The sequence below is a fragment of the Mastigoproctus giganteus genome, chromosome 5 (genome assembly GCF_048544385.1).
Source record: "Mastigoproctus giganteus isolate SK-2022 chromosome 5, ASM4854438v1, whole genome shotgun sequence".
Taxonomy (NCBI): Eukaryota; Metazoa; Arthropoda; class Arachnida; order Uropygi; family Thelyphonidae; genus Mastigoproctus; species Mastigoproctus giganteus.
Window position 1 is genome coordinate 189,287,367 of NC_143579.1, and position 21,734 is coordinate 189,309,100.

The 21,734-nt window shown below is 35.8% G+C and overlaps 1 protein-coding gene across 1 annotated transcript in view; it reads right to left on the bottom strand.

Annotated features, from left to right (window-relative positions):
- LOC150085947 (putative ATP-dependent DNA helicase HFM1) overlaps nt 1-21,734 on the bottom strand; it is a 175,890-nt gene that overhangs the window by 98,464 nt on the left and 55,692 nt on the right. Inside the window, exons 4-5 of the mRNA XM_090374749.1 lie at nt 18,352-18,513; nt 8,318-8,364 (exon numbers count right to left, since the gene is read on the bottom strand). Coding sequence (XP_090230875.1) covers nt 8,318-8,364; nt 18,352-18,513 — 209 coding nt within the window. The remainder of the gene's footprint in view (nt 1-8,317; nt 8,365-18,351; nt 18,514-21,734) is intronic.

A 21,734-nucleotide genomic window follows, 5' to 3' on the forward strand; every position in this document is an offset into this window, starting at 1 on the left:
ACAAAGGTTGGCAGGGTTGTTAATGACAGTAATGGCAGTGTGCTACTGCAACAGGATCTAGATAATTTGGGCAGATGGGCTAAGAAGTGGCAACTGAAGTTCAACCTTGACAAATGCAAAGTACTGCATATGGGGAGAAGTAACCCCAGAGAAACGTACCAACTGTGTGGTACTACACTTAAGGTGGTAGAAAATGAAAAAGACCTGGGAGTAATTGTGCAGTCAGATATGAAGTTTTCTGAGCAGTGCAGACAGGCTGCTAGGGCGGGTCATGGGGTTTTGTCAATGATATATAGGAATTTTGCTAGCAGGGAAAAGGAGGTGATTGTCCCTCTGTATAAGGCAATGGTCAGGCCACGCCTTGAGTACTGCGTACAGGTCTGGAGGCCTCATTTTAGGAAGGATGTAGATTTGCTTGAGCGTGTACAGAGAAGAGCAACACGATTGGTGAGGGGAATGAAGGGATTCTCTTACCAAGAGAGGCTTAAGTTCTGCAAATTGCAGTGGCTGGAGACTAGGCACCTGCGCGGTGATCTGATTGAGGTCTATAAGGCCTTGAATGGGTTGAGCACGCTGAATTCTGATGGGATCCTTCCACTTGTTCAGATTACGAACCTACGGGGACATAAGTTCAAATTAAGAAAGGACAGATGTAGAATAGATGTGCGGAAATTTGCCTTTGGCCAGCGGGTGGTTAATTGCTGGAACAAACTTCCATCTGTCGTTGTGGAAGTTGATAGGTTAAATAAATTTAAGGAGGAACTGGACAGGTATTTGGAGGGAATGGTGTGATTTTTTTTTTTTTTTTTTTTGGCTGATGCTGCATAAGCTCCTACACTTGCTTTCTTGCATCATGTGCCACTACTACTACTATTTCCTAATAAATAATAAATGGTAGTGGAAAGATGCACAAATGTCGGTCAAAATATTTAATATTCAAATATTTGTACATATAAAATATTCTGCATTACATACGTATATAATTATGTGCTAACTACTTATGTATCAAAATTAAACTTAAAATTACAATTAAAATCATGAATTTAATTAAAATTAATTTAATTAGAATATAATTAAAATTGATTTTAATTGATTTAATTTAAATGACGAATTTAATCATAAAATTGTGTCGATTTTGGGTTGTACTTTGTCCCCCTTCCTGGTAAACTAAAATGGGTTTTAATTTAAAACGCCCCCCAGCATTACCACCCAACAGTAAAGTCACCCGATCCTTCGCCGCTTTGAAATCTGGCATGTTTTTTATCTTCTTTCAATATGAAACTTCTTTTAGGCATTCGTTTTCAAAAGAAGTCTTGCTTCATCTATGTTAAAAACTTGTTGAGAAGTATAACATGTAATACCTCTCTTCAATAATTTTAACAAGTTCTCTTTTGAAAGTTTCGGCTCCTTGATCTGCACTTACGGCTTCTCCCTGAATTTTAAATCTATTCAACCAGCCCGTACTAGTCCCGCATTTTTTTTTTTTTTTTTAGGCGAGTTTTCTTCAGATCATCATATAGGCTAATCTCTCTTTCTTTTCTTTTATTTTATTTATTTATTTTTATAATATTTAACTTAACTGAATTCTGCATTGGATATTTTCTTCAATAAAATTAGTTAAAGTCTCTCCATTTCAGTCCTAATAGCCGGCCCAGTCCTTGTTGCTTGCAGTAGAACAGCTGTTTTTCCCACTGCTAAAATTCTTTTTTTATAATTGTCCTTACAGTTAAACTTGCCATTCCTAAATTATGGCACACATCCGCTTGTCTTTGACTGGAATCGATTCGCTTCAAAACGTCTAATTTAATTTTCAAATTAAGTCTTTTTCTTACATTTATAGTCTTCATATTGCGTCCAGACGTTGTTGCTTTTTCATTCTTACCCGCCATTATTAATTCTTCGAAAATGTAACTGCATTGGTTGCATTAATTATGATACAATGTTCGAGTAAACTGTCCGTTACGCACTATGTCTAATACCTTACTGAGTGATGACTTCGGATAAATGCATATAACAAATATTATAAGCAATATACTTGATCATTTTTTAAAATAAATAAATAAATAAATTTTCTGTTTATACTCCGGCACAACAACCAAGTCAGTAGAGTTTACAATAAATCATCAATACAAGTATTTATCGTATTCAGTAGTCACGGGCTTGAACCCCGGTCCACTCAAGGAATGCGTGCTATGCACGCTCACTCCTGACCACTTTGCTACGTCAGGCCTCAAAATGTTGATCTCGGAACTACATAACAAGTCACTGTACTGCAATTAAATTAGAAATTTTCACTGAACGTGGAAAACGTTTTAATGCTGTTTTGCTATTCATTTGCAAGCTATCGACTCCATCAAATGAAACGATTTCGTTAAATATGCCAAAAATGCATCTGTGAAAGAGGGTTATAGTGATTTGTGACAGCGTTATAATCAGATACAGGTTACAATATAAGAACAGCGTTATAGCGAATCAGCATAAAGCGAACCGCATTATAACAAAGGCCTGCTGTATCGATTACGAAATAAAAAAGCTTTTTTATTGTAAATATTTTATTGATCATTCGCACATTTTCATAATTTCTGGAAGACAAGATACAATGGATTTATGATAATTAAAGTAAGAGATGTATACTTGCTACTGCAACGTATCTAAATATCTCTGTAAAATAGCACCAATTGACGTACCGATCTTTTAGTTGAAGCAACATATGCAGCTGTTAGGGGCACCTAACAATGGAATGTAACGAAAATGCGAGATGAAAAAAGAAATTGTTGACAAATATTTGTATTGTTGAAATCGTACTGCAGTAGTAACTTCAGGAAGCATGATTGTGACGTCATACTATTCAAAAATTCTAAAAAGTTAGAACTCCGGACACCGTCGTATCCAGTTATCATCATAAGGCGAGACATGATGACCAGGTTTTTTTTTTTTTTTTTTTAGATAGACCTGGGAACATTTTACACCTTCACTTATACGCATGGTTAAGGGGGTAATAAGCCGCATCTTCCCCCCCCAAATTCGCCCCTGACTCCAGATATCATACCTGTCACGAAAAATGCATCACGCGCTATAATCACAGTCCTAGTAGTGCGAGCATGGGAGAGGCCTCTAGTAGAAGCCGCAGATGACATCACTTCCATGACCGATCAAATTTACTCAGTAGAAAGTCGGAAAAACTGCGAGCCCATTGTTAAAATATTCACAGCTAACCACTGGTTATAGGCCTAATGACCGATGAGTAAAATGAACAATTGTACAGAAAAATAGAGGAGTAAAATGGAGAGGCATAATAATGATGGACTAACTTTCCAGATGTTCACTGAATCCTGTGCGTGGATCACTCACACACTAGCAAGATTTTTGTGGATTTATTGGATGAATGCTTTCTATACTAGCATTTAAGAGAGGTAACAAGAAAAAGTAGCACTCTTGATCTGATTATTAGCAGCAATTATTTACATGAATTATGAATATGAAGATAAAAGACCCACCCAGGTGGCAGTGATTATGGGGTATCAATGGAAGATTACATAAAGATGTAACTGCTGTGAAAGGCAAAAGGGAAGGGCTTTTGCTTTCATAATGATGACTACAATTGTCTCAAACAGTTTTTAAATTCCATGTACTGGACCAACTGATGAAGTTACCAACAGGAAATTCTAAATGGGAAGCATTAAGGGAAAATCACTCATAGAAGCTACTAAGCTTTTTATACCAATTAAGAGATACTGTTCAAGGGTTAGACTGAAATGGGTGTCAAATGTACTCATCAGACTCACAGCAGAGAAGAAAAATAATGCGTGAAATGCATATAAATTATCAGGTGATACAGAAGCCTACTACTGTAGGCTTCTGTATCACCTGATAAATTAGTCTGCAATCAATTAAAAAAGGAAGTTAGGCATGCTAAGCCAGATTACAAGAAGTCTCTGGAAAAGAATGCAAAGATAAACAGTAAAGATTTCTTTACTTATGTAAACACTAGATGTTGTTATTTGGTTTTTAGGAGCATTAGCAACTAAGGTCATATTGCTCTGGGAATATGCGGTGGTCATTCCCTGACCTTTCCACATCCTCCGTATTTGGTGGTCACGGCCTCGAACCCCAGTCTAATCAAGAAGTGTGTGCTACGCGCTGCTGCTCCTTCCCACCTGGCTACGGAGGCACCTGTAAACACTAGAAGGAAGGAGATGAATCACACTGGCCCACTGGATATGAATGGTTTAACTGTCGATGCACCTTCTCAGGTTTCTGACAAACTCCACAGGTATGTTTCATCAACATTTACATACAACAAATTTTATGGCGCCTCCGTAGCCAGGTGGGAAGGAGCGGCAGTGCGTAGAACACGCTTCTTGATTAGACCGGGGTTCGAGCCCGTCACCACCAAATACGGAGGATGCGGAAAGGTCAGGGAATGACCACCGCATATCCCGGAGCAATATGGCCTTAGTTGCTAATGCTCCTAAAAACCAAATAACAACAACAACAAATTTTATGAATGGGTATGCCAAAAGTGTATTAAATTCTAACAGGAAACTATATTATTTTGTGATAATGAGAGAAAAGTAGATGACAAATTGTTGAAGCTAAAAAAAAAAAACACCTGGTGTTGTGGTATCTATCCAATTATATTAGAGGAGGCAAAATAAATAAAACCTTTAGCCATAATTATAAGAGCAATCTTGAATTCAGGGGGAGGTCCCTAAAGAGGAAATGTTCTGCAAAAGTATCAATAATTCACAAGAAGGGAAACTAAGGGTGACATGAGCATTACACCTATTAGCATGACTTCTGTTCTAGAGAAAATAATGGAGTCATCGGTTAAAGAATCAATGCAGAACCATCTAGTCATGAAGGCATTCATACTGCAGTCAGGGCATGGATTTGTTAAGGGGTGGTCTCATCTGACCAATCTGATTGGATACTATGATGCAGTAACAAAGGAACTGAATGCAAAAAATAATTTTGATATCACATACTTATATTTCAGGAAAGCTTTTGATACTGTTGCACATAAAAGACTTCTATACAAATCGCAAAGCAGTGTGGCATTAAGGGCAAATTACTGCTATGGATAAAAAAGGCAGTTGATGGGAGAAGACAGAGTTGTTATCAATGGACACCATTCTTCTTGGACAAATTTTATTAGTGGAATCCTCCAGGTTCACTTCTGGGTTCATGACTGTTTTCCATATTTAGTAACAATACTGATAAAGGCACATTATGCTTGTTATCTAAGTTTGCAGATGATATGAAGGTTTCCAGGATGGTTAATGGCAGTAATTGTGGTATGCTTTTGCAACAAGTTCTGGATAAATTAAGCAGATAGGATGAGAAGTGATAACTGAAGTTTAACATTGACAAATGTAAAGTACTTCATAAGGGTAGCAGTAATCCCAGCTTAACATACCAACTGCGTGGTACCACATTCAGGGTAGTATACAATCAATAACTGTGCATTCATATATGAAATCGTCTGAAGTGCATAAAGGCTGCCAAGGACAGCTCATGGGTTTATGGGCTGTCCAGTGATATCCTCCAATGATATACAAGAATTTTGCTAGTAGGAATAATAAGGCGGATTATGGTGTTGTTTAATGCAATTACGAGGCCACGTGTTGAGTGCTGCATACAGGTCTGGAAGCCTTGTTTTCAGAAGGAGGTGGATTATTCCATTGTATAAAGCAATGGCTAGGCCACATCTTGAGTGCTGCATATAGGTCTAGAAGCTTTATTCGTGGAAGAATGTGGATCTGTTGGAGAGGGTACAGAGAACAGCAACAGGATTAGTGAACAGGAACAAAAGGGTGCTCCTACCAGGAAAGGCTTCAGTCCTGCAAACTGCATTGCCAAGTCTGGAGACTAGATACCTGAAGTGGTAAAGGCTTTGAATACACTGACTAAGCTCAATGCCAATGGAATCCTTCCTCTTGTTCAGACTACACACACACACACACACACACACACACACACACACACACACACACACACACACACACACATGAGGGGGGGGGGAGTATAAATTCAAACTGAGGAAGGATGGTTGCAGTTAGACGTGGAAATTTGTCTGCAACTAGCAGGTAGTTCATTGGAATAAACTTCCATTTGGTGTCGTAGAAGTGGTTAGTTAAAATAAATAAAATGAACCACCAGACAAGCTGTTGGGGGGGGGGGGGGATGGACAAGCAATATGGCAAGTGTGTGATTTTTTTGACTGACTCTTCAAAAGCTTACTTTCTCGCATTATTTGCCAGTATTAATACTAATACACACATTATAGGCATAATTTTTCTTTCAGCGAGAGGTTGATTGAATGTTGGAAAATTTTTTTTATCTGGCATTGTAGAAGTGAGTAGTTTTAATAAATTTAAGGAAGAATTAAACAAATTATTAGAGAAAATGGACAGGTGTTTTTTGATAAACTTGACCACTCACCACCCAGTCTATGTCCCCTACCTTTCCTAAATACATTGTACATACCATGGTGAAACTCAACATTCCCAATTTCTGGGTGACACCACATTTTGTTATCCTATTATATCAGCATTAGTTGTCCTAACCAGTAGCTGATATCACTCATTTTATAGGTAATAATCCTACTATTACTTTAAACACAGTGAAGACTAAATGGCCTTATATAATTTATTACCCTGATACCTCTTGAAGTTATTTAAGGTTGTTTTCCTAGTTTGAGTTCCTTGCTCATTTGAAATGTCCCTACCCACCAAACATCTTGCCAATATAAATTGATATGGCAAGAAATAAAAATTCTTGAGATGTGTACAAGTGTTAGTTTGACCTAAATCATCAAATAAATGCATATCTATGAGGGCTGTTCAATAAATAATGTCATAAACTTTTTTCACAATATGCCTTTATTAATCATCCATATTTCAATGGTTCTTTTCAAAGTAGATCCCATTTGATGAAATGCACTTATTCCACCATTTCTGCCATTCTTCAAAAACATGGTGGAAGCCATTTTGTAACATGCATTTGAGAATTGCCTCTGATGTCTTTACAACTTCTTCTGATGACTGAAAACATTTCCCTCACATTCTCCTTCTTTAACTTTGGAAATAAAAAAAATGCAAAGTGCAAGGTCAGGGCTGTAGGGCAGATGACATCTGACATTAATGCTGAGTAAGTACTTGACAGTATGAGCAATGTGAGGTCTCACATTGTCATGATGCAGCATCCACCCATCTGCATGCAGCTGTGGTCATTTGCAATGAATGTGATCCCACAAAATGTGCAGTACAGTTCTGTAGTAAGGTCTTTTAACAGTCATACAATGTGGCAACAACATGCTGGTAAACGATTCATTGAATGTCAAAAAAAACAGATGACCATAACCTTTCCTGAAGAAGCCACAACTTTTGTTTTTTTCAATGTTGGTGAGGACACAGACTTCCAAAGAGAGCTTTGTTGCTTACTCTCTGGGTCAAAATGATGAAGCCATATGTCATCTGCCATTATCCCTTTGTGCAGGACCTCACCATCTTCAGTAACCATCTGTTGCCGATCCTGACAAAGCTCCATGCAAATTTGCTGTTGCTCAGGTGTGAGTACTCTTGGAATCAGGTGTGCAAAAACAAGTGTCATTTGCAAATGGTCATGAATATCATTAGTTCTCACTTTATCCCCTTTAAAATCCTGCAATCTGTTAGTGACATCATTAATTGTTGCTCCTGGCAGACTCATTCTAATCTACCTATCCTTATTTAAAAAAAATGTTACCCATTTCCCTGACAATGGAATATCCAACCCATTAAAACCAGAGCAGTCTGCATGCAACTATTCTGTTCTAGGGCCTGAATCAGGAGAATACTCCTTAGCAGATTACTAGAATCTTGAATTCCTGATGAACCTTGAATTTCCAGTTGTATTTTTTCTAGGGCAAGCACCCATTTCTTTAGTGACTCAAATTCTTCTATAAATGCACCAAGTTTTATTGCAGATCAGTATACCCCTTGCAATGGGAACAAAGAAAAGAATCATCAGGTGAGCTATGCTAAGCAACTAGACTGACCTCTGAATACAAGGCACAGGCAATGCAAGCAATGAAGTTGTAACTTATCTGCAGCCATTTCTGCTTGAGTTTTGATAGCCTCTGATGAGGTAATCAATGTTAATCTTGTAATAATAATAATCATTAAATGTACAAAATATTATAGAGAGTAACTTTCATAAAAATTAAATTTACAAAATCTCAGAAAATGTATCAAAATTAACTTTACAATACATTAAAGAAACTAAGTAAAAGCAAAAATTAAACAGAATCACAATCAAAATATCAAGTACTAACTTATATGATGTTCCACGTAGAGTTTCAAAGCTTAACCAGTCAGAAATCTGAAAAATTAATAAATCATTAACATAAACAAAAATCTCAGTTTCAAATACTGTTAAAAGTAGGGAAAATTTTTAGGAGGAAATTTAAAAAATTTTTAAAAAATGAAGAAAATCTAATAAAAAAATTTATAACTACTGGTGTGAAAACCATGAAAAAAAATTAATATAGATCTGTTTGTTTTTATAGTATATGTTTAAAAAAAAAGACTGCATTTTTAATACAAATCTATTCAATTTTCAGGTTCTGTTTCTAAATCTGTAATGGATTATACTATATCATGTCAATTTTCTGCACAACATAACAGAAAATTGACATGATAGAGCATGTCTATTTTCTGCATGAAAAAAAAAAAGAACTACCAACAGAAAATACAGTTGGTAGTTCAAACAGCCACCAGACAGTTTTGAGCAGAGAGTATTTTACTCATTCATTTCATTAAATCACTGATTTTTTAATGACTCAACATAGAGTTTCTTTGCAGATTGAACAATTTGCACTTATTTGAAACTCTTCATCCTGCTCTTCACTCACTCAATGAAGGTTCTGTGGGGGAAAGGTTTCAATAGCTGTGAAGAAAAATGAACATTCCCACTTACAATGCTACCTAGTTGACTGAAACCAGTATGCACTTTGTTCGCAATCTTTTTGTAACCATTTGATTTATAAATGCTTAAAATGTTTTTCACAATACTCTTGAAGACTAACCAAGCCTTCCTTCTTTCTAAGACAGAAGTTGTGACATTATCATCTTACAGCAGCTCACTGATTTATGTCCATAAGAACACCAGCATGGAATTTAGTATACTTAACTCAGTAAATTTTGAAACAATGTACTGGAAACACTTTCCTTTTTTATCTATAGCCTTAAAAAACTGTTTCAACAGTTTCAGTTTTATAAGTAGCAGGGATAGAACTTATGAAATTTTTTGCTTTCCGGTAGAATATTAGTCCTTTCTGGCCAAGTCTTTCTAATTTCATGAGTGAAATTTCAAAAGTGTACAGATTTCTAATTTCATTAATCATGGTGTCCAATTTGCTCAGAAAGCAAGAGAATTTGGTGTAACGTGACTGTTATCTAAGAATGGTTAGCACAGTCAAATCACTACAAACTATCCACTCGCGATGAAATTATTTCACCTTTTCTAACAAGAACTTTTGACTACTATAAGTTTAACAAAGTGCACAGAACAAGCAATCAGAGTTGAGGATAATATGTTCCTGTAGCAAAACTCCTTTTAACCTCATAATAAAGCTGTCGGTGAATAACCTCCAATCCAACTTCTATCTTGCAATTGTTTTTTGTAATGGGGTATCTAGGTTTTCTCTCTGACACTCACTGCACTGATGTAGATGGCTCTTTGTCCTCTAACTTGTAGCATTAGCATTAGTAGAGACACATGATGCAAGAAAGCAAGCTTATACAGCATCAGTCAAAAAAAAAAAAAAACCCTTCCCATTTCACTGATCAATTAATTCCAAATATTTGTCTGTGGGACCAACTGATAATGTTACCAACAGCAAATTCTAAATGGGAAGCATTCAAGTGAGTAATCTTGGAAGCTACTAGGCTTTTTGTTCCAACTAAGAAATACTGCTCTTTGTTCAGGCCCAAATGGATGTTCAGATGAAATAATGATACTTTTGCCAGAGAATAAAAATGCATGGGATGCACATAAATTGTCAGGCGACAAAGAAGCCTATGGTAGATACAAGCTAGTCTGTAATCAAGTCACAAAGGAGGTTAAGGCAAGTGAAGGTAGATTTTGAAAAATCTTTGGCAAAGGATGCAAAGAAAAACAGCAAAGACTTCTTTACTTATATAAATTCTAAAGGGAAGAATCAGATTGGTCCACTTGATATCAATGGTTTGGTTGTAGATGATCATCTCAGATAGCTGTTGAACTAAATGAGCATTTGCATCTACATTCACAAATGAGGAGTTATTCAGGGAGGGGAATGCCAGAGGTGAATTAAACTCTTGCAGTGAGCTAGATGATTTTGTAATAACTGAGAGCAAAGTGGAGGAGAAATTGTTGAAGATAAACAAAAGAAAGGCACCTGGGGTAGATGGGATCTATCCAGTTAAATTAAAGGAGGCAGCAAAGGAAGTAAGCAAACCCTTAGCCATAATTATGAGAGCTTCCCTGGACTCAGGGGAGGTATCCATGGACTGGAGATGTTAAAATGTATCTCCAATTCACAAAGGGAAATCAAAGGTGACACAAGTAATTACAGACTTGTTAGTTTAATTCCTGTTCCAGGGAAATTAATGGCGGCATTGGTTAAACATCCAGACAAGACTTCGTTACAGCTCGGACACAGCATAGATTTGTTAAGGGGAAGTCTTGTCTGACCAATTTGATTGGATACTATGATGTGGTCACAAAGGACCACAAATTTATTCCCCTGGATGCAAGGAATAATTTTGATATCATATATTTGGATCTTAGAAAGGCTTTTGATGCCGTTGCACATGGAAGACTGCTGCACAAATTGGAGTAGTGTGGCACTGGAGGCAAATTGGTGCTATGAATAAATGGATGGTTGAGTGGGAGATGACGGAGAGTGGTAATCAATGGACACTGCTTTTCATGTACCAATGCTATTAGTGGAGTCCCTCAGGGTTTAGTGTTGAGTCCATTGTTGTTTCCTGTATTTATTAATGATATTGATGATGGTATATCAGGCTTAATGTCCAAGTTTGCAGGGTTGTTAATGACACTAATGACAGTACGCTGCTGCAACAGGATCTAGAAAAGTTGAGCAGATAGGATGAGCGGTGACAATTGAAATTTAACATTGGCAAATGTAAAGTATTGCATATGGAAAACAGTAACCCCAGATTAACATATCAACTGTGTGGTACTACACTGACAGTGGTAGAAAATGAAAAGGACCTGGGGGTAATTGTGCAGGCAGATATGAAGTTTTTTGAGCAGTGCAGACAGTCTGCAAGAGTAGCGCATGGTGTCTTGTCAATGATATACAGGAATTTTTCTAGTAGGAATAAGGAGGTGATTATTCCCTTGTATAAGGCAATAGTCAGGCCACACCTTGAGTACTGTATACAGGTCTGGAGGCCTCATTTCAAGAAGGATGTAGACTTCTGGAACGAGTACAGAGAAGGGCAACAAGATTAGTGAATGGAACAAAGGGTTGCTCTTACGAAGAAAGGCTTAAGTTTTGCAAATTACAGTGTCTGGAGACTAGGCACCAGCGAGGTGATCAGATAGAGGTGTATAAAGCCTTGAATGGTTTGAGCATGCTCAATGCTGATGGGATTCTTCCTCTTTCTCAGAATAATGGCCTGAGAGGGCATAAATTCAAATTGAGGAAAGACAGTTTTAGGATAGATGTGCAGAAGTTTGCCTTTAGCCAGCGTGTGGTTGATTGCTAGCCAAACTTCCATTTGTCATTGTAGAAGTTGATAGCTTAAATAGATTCAAGGCAGAACTAGACAAACATTTGGAGTGAGTGGATAGGTGAAATTAGAAGATTTGTTTGTGTTTTTTTTTTTGGCTGATGCTATATAAGCTTGCTTTCTTGCATCATATGCCTCTACTAATGCTAAAAAAATAAATAAATAAGTATAAAAGCAAAATTGCATTTACACTAGAAGTAAGCATATATAAAAAAATTCCCACAGCACCTATCCATTCTCTCTAAATAACTAATAACTAGCCAAAATAATAATATAATAATAATTCTATCATGTCTCCACTGAAAGGTATACTGACATTTTAGTAACTTAATAAACAATCTAAATTGTAGTGAATAATTTCATTTTAAAATAACGAAAAGTAAGTTCATTGCATCTAAAACTGAACAAAGAAGCTAAGACTTTTGCAATCCATTGAATTGTACAGGACAGATAGGGTGAGCAGATACCTAATACATATTAAAAAGGAGGGCATTGAAGCTAAAAATGTAGAATAAGTATTAAGGATGACAAACCTTCACAAATTTTTATTTTCATTTTAGTTTAATATATACCATGGTATTTCGTGATTACTGTAAACAGATGATTAAGGTGGGAGTAACAATAGATAACTGTAAGATATTTTTGTTACAATGATTTTGCTTTAAGCTGACTCTTATTAATTGTAAATTGGTATGAAGTAAAACAAAACCTCCAGAACAATGATTAATCATTAATTAATTCATTTTTCCGGAAAGGGGAAATAATGTAATATAAAGAATAAATTGGAAAATACAGGTATTAATTTTATTGTACAGTTTAAAAAACAATTAATTTCCAATTTCTGTTTATTAATTTCAAACATTATTGTCTTTTTTGAAAAATCAGCATTATTTTTACTGAGCAGAGCAGGTAAATGTTTAAATGTACCAGAAAACTAATCAATATATATTTTTCTGATGAACTTATCTTCTTCAGAAGTTCTTCATTTTTAAGAAGATAATCATTAAATAAATTATTTGCAAGAAATCTCTTTCATATTGAACAGTGCTAGACATTCACAGATATTCAGTTTCTGTCCATTGTCCACTGGGTGTTTACAAGTGAGAATAGCCTTTCTAAACTTGTATTGTGCCTTTGGATGCTGAAGAAAAATTCACAAATTTGTAGAAGCTCAGAAAAACAGCATGTCCTTACAGCTTCTGAAGAAAAAAAAAGCTTCCTTACAGCTTCTGAAGAAAAAAAAAAAGCTCTGAAGAAAAAAAAAGCCTTACAGCTTCTGAAGAAATAACACATTATATGTGCAAAAGTTCATCAAATAAAAACTTTCCTCCTGTTTTTCAATAAACAACTTAGGTTACAGTACTGGTATAAATATATTATCATCAATAATTATATTCTTTTTCCTTGAGGTACGACAGGAAGGTATTAATTCATTATATTTCTGATGTGAGCCCTTTTAATAACCATCCAATGAAAACAATGAAATTCTTCACACAGTTTTAACTACACCAAATAATTAATATATACTTCATAAACTAGTTGTCTTCTCCAGGAAACTCTGGCATTCTTTGTCCATACCAGTTGCTTGTAATGTTTTCAAAATTCCCTTTCATTATGTTGTTATTATTTTGGTTTTTAGGAGCATTAGCAACAAAGGCCATATTGCTCCGGTGATATGCGGTGGTCATTCCCTGACCTTTCCGCATCCTCCATATTTGGTGATCATGGGCTTGAACCCCGGTCTAAGCAAGAAGCGTGTGCTATGCACTGCTGCTCCTGCCCACCTGGCTACGGAGGCGGCCTATTTCCCTTACATAAAGGGGTACAAATTTTTCTTTTAATCATGATTCTAAAGACCTAAGCACAGATTGAAGAAAGCTTAGAATTTCTAGTAAAGAATTATCTTCTCTTTCAATTGCATCAATTTTTTTCTGGAATATAGATGAAAGAGAAAGCAAAAGCCACAGTTAGATATATTTCTGCAAATTCATTTTCAAAAAAAAAAAAAGAAAAAAAAAAGCATTTTATAATAGTTGAGGCTTACTAACAGATTGAAAATATTCTTTCAAATCAGGAATCAGACTCAAAACTCATTATACTGCTGGAAATAAGTCACCTAATTTTGGTGAAATAACTAAAATTTTACTGTGTTTTTCTGTGTACACAGAAAAATAATTGAATATCTTCAGAATAAGGGATTCTATGTTAACTTTCAATACTCTGCCACATTCTGAATGCAGTTATGTAGAATATGCATGGGGCATCTGACACCTATGATGTTCCTTTTTAGGTTCTCTTTCAACAATGAGAAAACATTTTTTGCCTCATGTCTTCCCCAAAATTAACATTTACATTGTTACCTGCAAATGCAACACATTTAGGCGAGAGATTATACTTGTCTAGTGCTTCCAATAAATAATATGAAATGGTCTTGGCAATTTCACTGAGAGTTACTTCTAATTCAATCACTTTTGTTTTAATTCTACCTGCTTTCCATTCAAAATACTGCACAAGAATTGTGATATGCTTCAGTGGACCATGATTGCTGGCATCCATTGAAGCTCCATTACAAGATATCTCATTCAATGCTGTGTGTGTGGCACAATCACTTTATTTATAATTGCTTCCATTTTAGTTCTTTTAGATGCAAGGTTTACAGCCATTACCAAGTTCTTAAAGAATTCACATATTAAACCTGCAGTGCAGTCCATTTATCTGTATTTATAATTGCTTCCATTTTAGTTCTTTCACATGCAAGATTTATAGCCATTACCAAGTTCTTAAATAGTTCACATATTAAACCTGCAGTGAAGCCCATTTATCTGTTAGACTGATGTTGCTAAATTATATTGAACGTCTAAGTAACCACCGCAGAACATAATTTTGTATTGTTTGAAATATGCCGGGGAAAAATGATTCCAATTTCCCAGACGAAAAAGAAAATTATATCTTTTTTTTTAGTTTTTCACTTTGAACACGCTGTTCGAAATCAGTGGAACCTTTATGCACAATTGATACGTAACTTTCACAAATAGTACACTTTGTCTCATTTTCATTCCACCCAATATCTAAGCAAGGTTACTCCGTCTTAAATTTGTTTGAGAATTTGCACTTTCTTCTAAGGGAAGCTATTTTACATAGGGCTAATGTTCAAACATTTTTCTGGAAATAACCATAGTTGCCAAACATTAATGAAGTTATACAAAGCAAAACCCATGAGTGAAAACTGAAAACTGCTATCTTCAATTCACTTCATGCAAGATAAATAATTCTGAAATGTCTTATCATTTGAAAAGAAATAAAATATATTGACCATACCTTAATAATTTTGTTTAATTCTCCAAATTTATGTCCTTCTCTCCAGTAATTGTAGTAATAGCAAACTTAGCCTTGCTTGACTACTCTTACCCTTCTCTTCTTGATTTAACTGATTCTATGGTATTGTTTCATCCCTTGATGAGAACAGTTTTCAGAATAACACACAGAAGTCAAGAACAGATAACTGCTTCTCCTATTAAATGTTGAGTTCATGTTAAATTTGTACACCAATTTAACACGAACTCGACCATCCAATGTGTCTGCTTTTCCATCGCATTGAAAAGTTTCACTACAGAAATTAGAGTTATAATTGGAAGGGGACTAAAAGTGTACTTTCCACACAGAAAGGTTGGTCTTATTAGTGAATTTTATCCTGCTGGCCAGAAGGTGGACGAAGAGGAAAAAACCGGACATATCTATGGTATTGTTTCATCCCTTGATGAGAACAGTTTTCAGAATAACACACTGGTCACCCTATGGATAGATTCCATCAAAGATTTAATACATCTGCAAAATAGGTGGCTAAAATAATGAAAGCATCCTTAAATTCAGGAAACCTACTTGCAAATTGGAGTTATGCAAATATAACTGCTATCCACAAGGGTGGTTAAAAGGGTAAATCGGGTAACTAGAGACCTATAGGTTTAATTACCCACTTGTTTAAGGGGTAAAATAGTTAACTAAAGACCTGTAGGTTTAACCCTTGTGCCAGGGAAATTAAAGGAATCAATCATTAAAGAAGCAACACAAGTTCAAATTGATAGGAGTGGAGACATTAAGCAATCATAGCATTGCAGAATAGTTTGGGGCTAAAGCCTCAAGTTATATAGGGAGTTAACTAGCGTACAAGTTAGTGCAATTGCATAATTTCTGTACGTAGCCAACTACTTAAGTAGTTATAAATTGGCATCATTAAGTATAACTTGTATTGTGAATACCTTCACGAGTTGCCATGATATTGCACTACCTCAAATAAGTAATTCTTCACCATTGGAGAAGACTATTATGTAATCTAAATTACTCCACGCCATAAAGAATCTCTCATATTGTGGGGTTATATTTCGCAATAGGTTGTCATCATTCCAATACAAGGGTACCTGCCCACCCACTGATGAGGAGTCAATAAGCTCCAAAACGGTGCCGTATGAGTGATGGTATCTGCTGAGAATAAGTAACAATATCTCTGTAACTACACATTAAAAGGATTAAGTAAAATAAATGCCGACAGTACCTTTACTCTTACTCAAATAACACACACACACACAAAAGGAGGAATAAATTTAAATTGGAAAAGGATGGTTGCAGAAGAGATGTGCAAAAATTTGCATTCGGCCAAAGTAATCAATTTTTGGAATAAAACTTTCACCTAGTAGTAGTTTGGACAATGTATTGGAATGCAGCTGAAGTTTTATTTTATATTATTATTATTTTATTTATTTTTTATTTTTTTGGCAGGTGGTGTTGCATAAGCTTTACTTCTGTGCATCAAGTTCACAATACTAATATTACCAGTGTCACTTGTATGAAATATGCCTTATGGATGGCACCCCAGACACAGTGAGCTGACCGAGTGTACTTGTATATAGCTTGCAAACTTCTATTCATTCAACTGCTAAGCATACACAGCTTTTCATACTTGTCAGGCATATTACTAATAGTGGTATTACTAATAATAATATTACTAATTTCTTAAATCATACTGATAGTGACAGTATGATGTAAGAAAGCAAAGCTTATACAGCACCAAAAAATAAAAAATTTAAATTTCTATATATATCTAATTTGCAACTATTCTTTTCTAACTTCAATTTATATCCCCTAATGTATGTCAAATGAGAAAAAATAATTTAAAAATCTGGTTTTTTTTTTGGTTTTTTTTCATTTAAAAATAATTAAAATTAATATCAGCATTTAGTTTACTTAACCCTTTTAAAGCCTTATACACTTCAATTAGTTCACCATATGCTTAGTTTCCAAAGATTGCCTACCTACAATTTACAGAACTCCAATTGTCTTTGGAGTTCCAATCATCTCTTTGTTTCCCCAAACAATCTCACTGCTTTTCTCTGCACCCTTTCCAACAGATTTATGTCCTTCCTGAAATGAGGTTTCCAAACCTGCATGCTGTATTCCAGATTTTGCCTAACCATTGTATTATACAATGGGATAATCACCTTTTTGTCCCTGCTGGCAAAGTTCTTATATATCATTAACAGAATCCCTTGAGCTACTTTAGCAGTCTGTTTTCACTGCTAAGAGAATTTTATATCAGCCTGTACAATAACTTCTCCCCCTTTTTTTTTTTTTTTTTTTTTTTTTTATTATCAACTGTTTCAAGTTTGGTGCCACCCAGGGGTATTCTATTCTGAGATTACTGCTCTCCATATGCAGTACCTTACATTTATCACCATTAAACCTTAACTGTATTTTCCAGCCTGCTATTAACCTTAACTGCTATTTTCAAATGAGAAAAAATAATTCAAAAATCTGTTGTTTTTTTTTTATTTAAAAATAATTAAAAGTAATGTCAGCATTTAGTTTACTTAACCTTTTTAAAGCCTTATACAGTTCAATTAATTTAGTGTATCTGCTTAGTTTATCTTGATCCACTTGAAGTATCCTTCCCCAATTCTGTCATTAACTGCTGTGCCCACTTTTGCATCATCTACAAACTTAGACATTACACCTGAAACACCTACATCAATATCATTATTTATTTTTTTTTTTTTTTGATTTGGTAGTTGTTGGCGCATCGGCTTCTGTAGCCATATTGCACCTCCAAAGGTTTTTGCAGTACAGTGATCCAAGCCCGAGGCGGGAATCGAACCCGCGACCTTTGGGTTGCCAGGCAGGTACTTTACCCACTCGGCTAGCCCGGTCGGCTCAATATCATTAATAAATATTAAAACCAGAAAGGGGTCCAATACTGACTCCTGTAGACTTCACTTATATTATTATCCAGTGTTGAGCTGCAGGTGGGCTGAGTAGAATTTAAAAAAATACAAATAAATTTGTTTTTTTTTTGTTTGTTTGCCAAAGTCATTTTTTTTTTTTTGCCAAAATTAGTGACCCCATTCATCAAAAAATAGCAGCCTACCACGGACATTAGCACATGATGAGCAATAGAAATTTTTAACTACTTGAAAACCAAGCTTTTTTGTGATCCATAAAAATTTACAGGTGTAAATCTAAACAATGTGAAAAACTGAAAAGTGTCTAGTTTTATGAATAAAATTTAAACTCTTACATCTTCCACATTTGGTATGGTAGCTGATACAGCAATACAGCGAAACACTGTTGGAAAACAAAATTGGGATGCTCCTCGATAGGCATTTGTCTGCATAGTTTTCATTCTACTTACTACAACTTCCAGTGTAGCACCACGTGCCTTGTCATTGAGTAAGTGAACCTTGAATGAGCCACCAAAAAACATTAATGGATAAAACAAATATATTATATATATATATATATATATAATATCGGTGTAGATACACCATAGATAACTCTTAAAGAAAAAACTACGGTAGTTGTGTGAAAAGCATCATTTCATCTGTATCTCATATTGTGCTCATCCGTCACAAAGAGTTGCCAATGTATTGCACTACCTTGAATAAGTAATGCTTCACTAACAGAGAAGACTATTGTTACTTATTCTCAGTAACACCACCACCCAGAGAGCACCATTTCAAAGCTAGCTGGCTTTTCATTGGTGGGTGAGCAGGTAACCTGGTATTGCAAACATAACAACCCAGCTGTGAAGTTAATCACACAATATGAGAGATGCCAAAAGTATATGTGATAATATTTAAATAAACTAAAGGCAACAAGGCATAATATTTTAAGAGTTTTAAGATTCTATATCTATATAATATTGATGTAGATACACCATAGATAACTCTTAACGAAAAACTTCGGCAGTAGTGTGAAAAGCATCATTTCATCTGTATCGCATATTGTGATACAGATGAAGATGGAGGATGCAATAAGAGGTTGGTTGTGTTAGGGTTTGGTGCATTGTACATGGATTTCAATAAGAGATTGGTTGGTTGTGTTAGGGTTTGGTGCATGGTGCATGGATTTCAATAAGAGATTGGTTGGTTGGTTGTGTTAGGGTTTTGTGCATGGACTGCAATAAGAGTTCAGTAAAACTGCAGGTTCTGGAGGTCAGAACAAGATTGGCTCAGGTCAGTAGCATGGGATATGCTTTTAAGTAACTATAAGGATTGCATCAGATTGTCAAAGGCAATAAAGTAAAAAAAAAAATTAATTTGTCTATACAATAATGCCAGGAGTACTGTAAACAACTTAAGTGAATTTGAGCTTTTGATCAAGTCCAGTAACATGGATGTGGTTGGGCTTACTGAGACATGGTGACACTCGGAGATACACATGTTCAAGAGGCAACCAGAGAGGGTAATACTCTTGATATGGTAATCAGCAGTGATCGTTCGTGTATTAAGAATTTGCAGATAAAGGAACCACTAGGTTCACAGTGTACCAAGGCAGTGATCACAGTATACTGATGTGGGATTTACTTAAAGATATAATTACCATCAGGGGTAAAGGAAAGGGTTTTTGCTTCCGTAAAGGTGAGTACAGTGGTCTCAGACAATTTTTAAAATCTGTACATGGGATCAACTGATGATGTTACCAACAACAAATTCTAAGTGGGAAGCATTCAAGGAATTAATCGTGGAAGCTACTAAAAGTTTCATATATATTAAGAAATATTGTTCAAGGTTTAGGCCTAAATAGTTATCAAATGAACTAATGAGACTCATGACAGAGAAGAAAAATGCATGGAATGCACATAAATTGTCAGGTGACACAGAAGCCTATGGCAGATATAAGCTAGTCTGTAATCAAGTCACAAAGGAGGTTAGGCAGGTGAAGGCAGATTACGAGAAATCTTTGGCAAAGGATGCTAAGAAAAACAGCAAGGATTTCTTTACTTATATAAACTCTAAAAGGAAGGGGATGAATCTGATTGGTCCACTTGATATCAATGGTTCGACTGTTGATGATCCTGCTCAGATAGCAAACAAACTGAATGAGTATTTTGCATCTACATTCACACATGAGGAATTATTAAGGTTTGAAAATGCCAGAAGGTTATCAAATTGTAGCAATGATTTTGTAATAACTGAGAGCAAAGTGGAGGAGAAATTGTTGAAGTTAAACATAAGAAAGTCAGCTGGGGTGGATGGGATCTATCCAGTTATATTAAAGGAGGTAGCAAAGGAAGTAAGCAAACCCTTAGCCATAATTGTGAGAGCATTCTTGGACCCAGGGGAGGTCCCCACAGACTAGAGATGTGCAAATTTATCCACAATTCACAAAGGGGCATCGAAGGATGAAAAGAGTAATTACAGACCAGTTAGTTTAACTTCTGTTTTGGGTAAAATAATAGTCACTGGTTAAAGATGCATTCCAAGATCATCTAGACAAGACTGCAGCAATAATTCAGACACAGCATGGTTTTGTTAAGGGAAGGTCTTGTCTGACAAATTTGATAGGATATTATGATGTGGTTAGAAAGGAACTGGATGCAAAAAATAATTTTGATATCATATACTTGGATTTCAGGAAAGCTTTTGATACTGTTGCACATGGAAGACTACTGTACAAATTGGAGCAGAATGGCATTAAGCATAAGTTGCTATAATGGATAAAAGGATGGTTGAGTGGGAGAAGACAGAGCGTGGTAATCAATGGGTGCTGTTCTTCATGGACTAATGTTATTAGTGGAGTCCCACAGGGTTCGGTGTTGGATCCACTGTTGTTTTGTATATTTATCAATGATATTGATGAAGGTATATCAGGCTTAGTGTCGAAGTTTGCAGATGATACAAAGGTTGGCAGAGTTGTTAATGACAGTGATGGCAGTGTGCTACTGCAACGGGAGCTAGAAAATTTGGGAAGATGGGCTGAGAAGTGGCAACTGAAGTTTAATCTTGACAAATGCAAAGTACTGCATATGGGTTGAATTAACCCCAGAGAAATGTACCAACTGTGTGGTACTATACTTAGGGTGGTAGAAAACAAAAAAGACCTGGGAGTAATTGTGCAGTCAGATATGAAGTTTTTTGAGCAATGCAGGCAGGCTGCCAGGGCAGGTCATGGGGGTTTTGTCAATGATATATAGGAATTTTGCTAGCAGGGAAAAGGAGGTGATTATCCCTCTGTATAAGGCAATGGTAAGGCCACGCCTTGAGTACTGCGTACAGGTCTGGAGGCCTCATTTTAGGAAGGATGTAGATTTTCTTGAGCATGTACAGAGAAAGGCAACAAGATTGGTGAGGGGAATGAAGGGATCCTCTTACCAAGAGAGGCTTAAGTTCTGCAAATTGCAGTGGCTGGAGACTAGGCACCTGCATGGTGATCTGATTGAGGTGTATAAGTCCTTGAATGGGTTGAGCATGCTGAATTCTGAAGGGATTCTTCCACTTGTTCAGGTTACGACCCTAAGGGGGCATAAAATTAAGGAAAATTCAAATTTTCCTTAATTCAAATTAAGGAAAGACAGATGTAGAATAGATGTGTGGAAATTTGCCTTTAGCCAACGGGTGGTTAATTGCTGGAACAAACTTCCATCTGTCATTGTGGAAGTTGATAGGTTAAATAAATTTA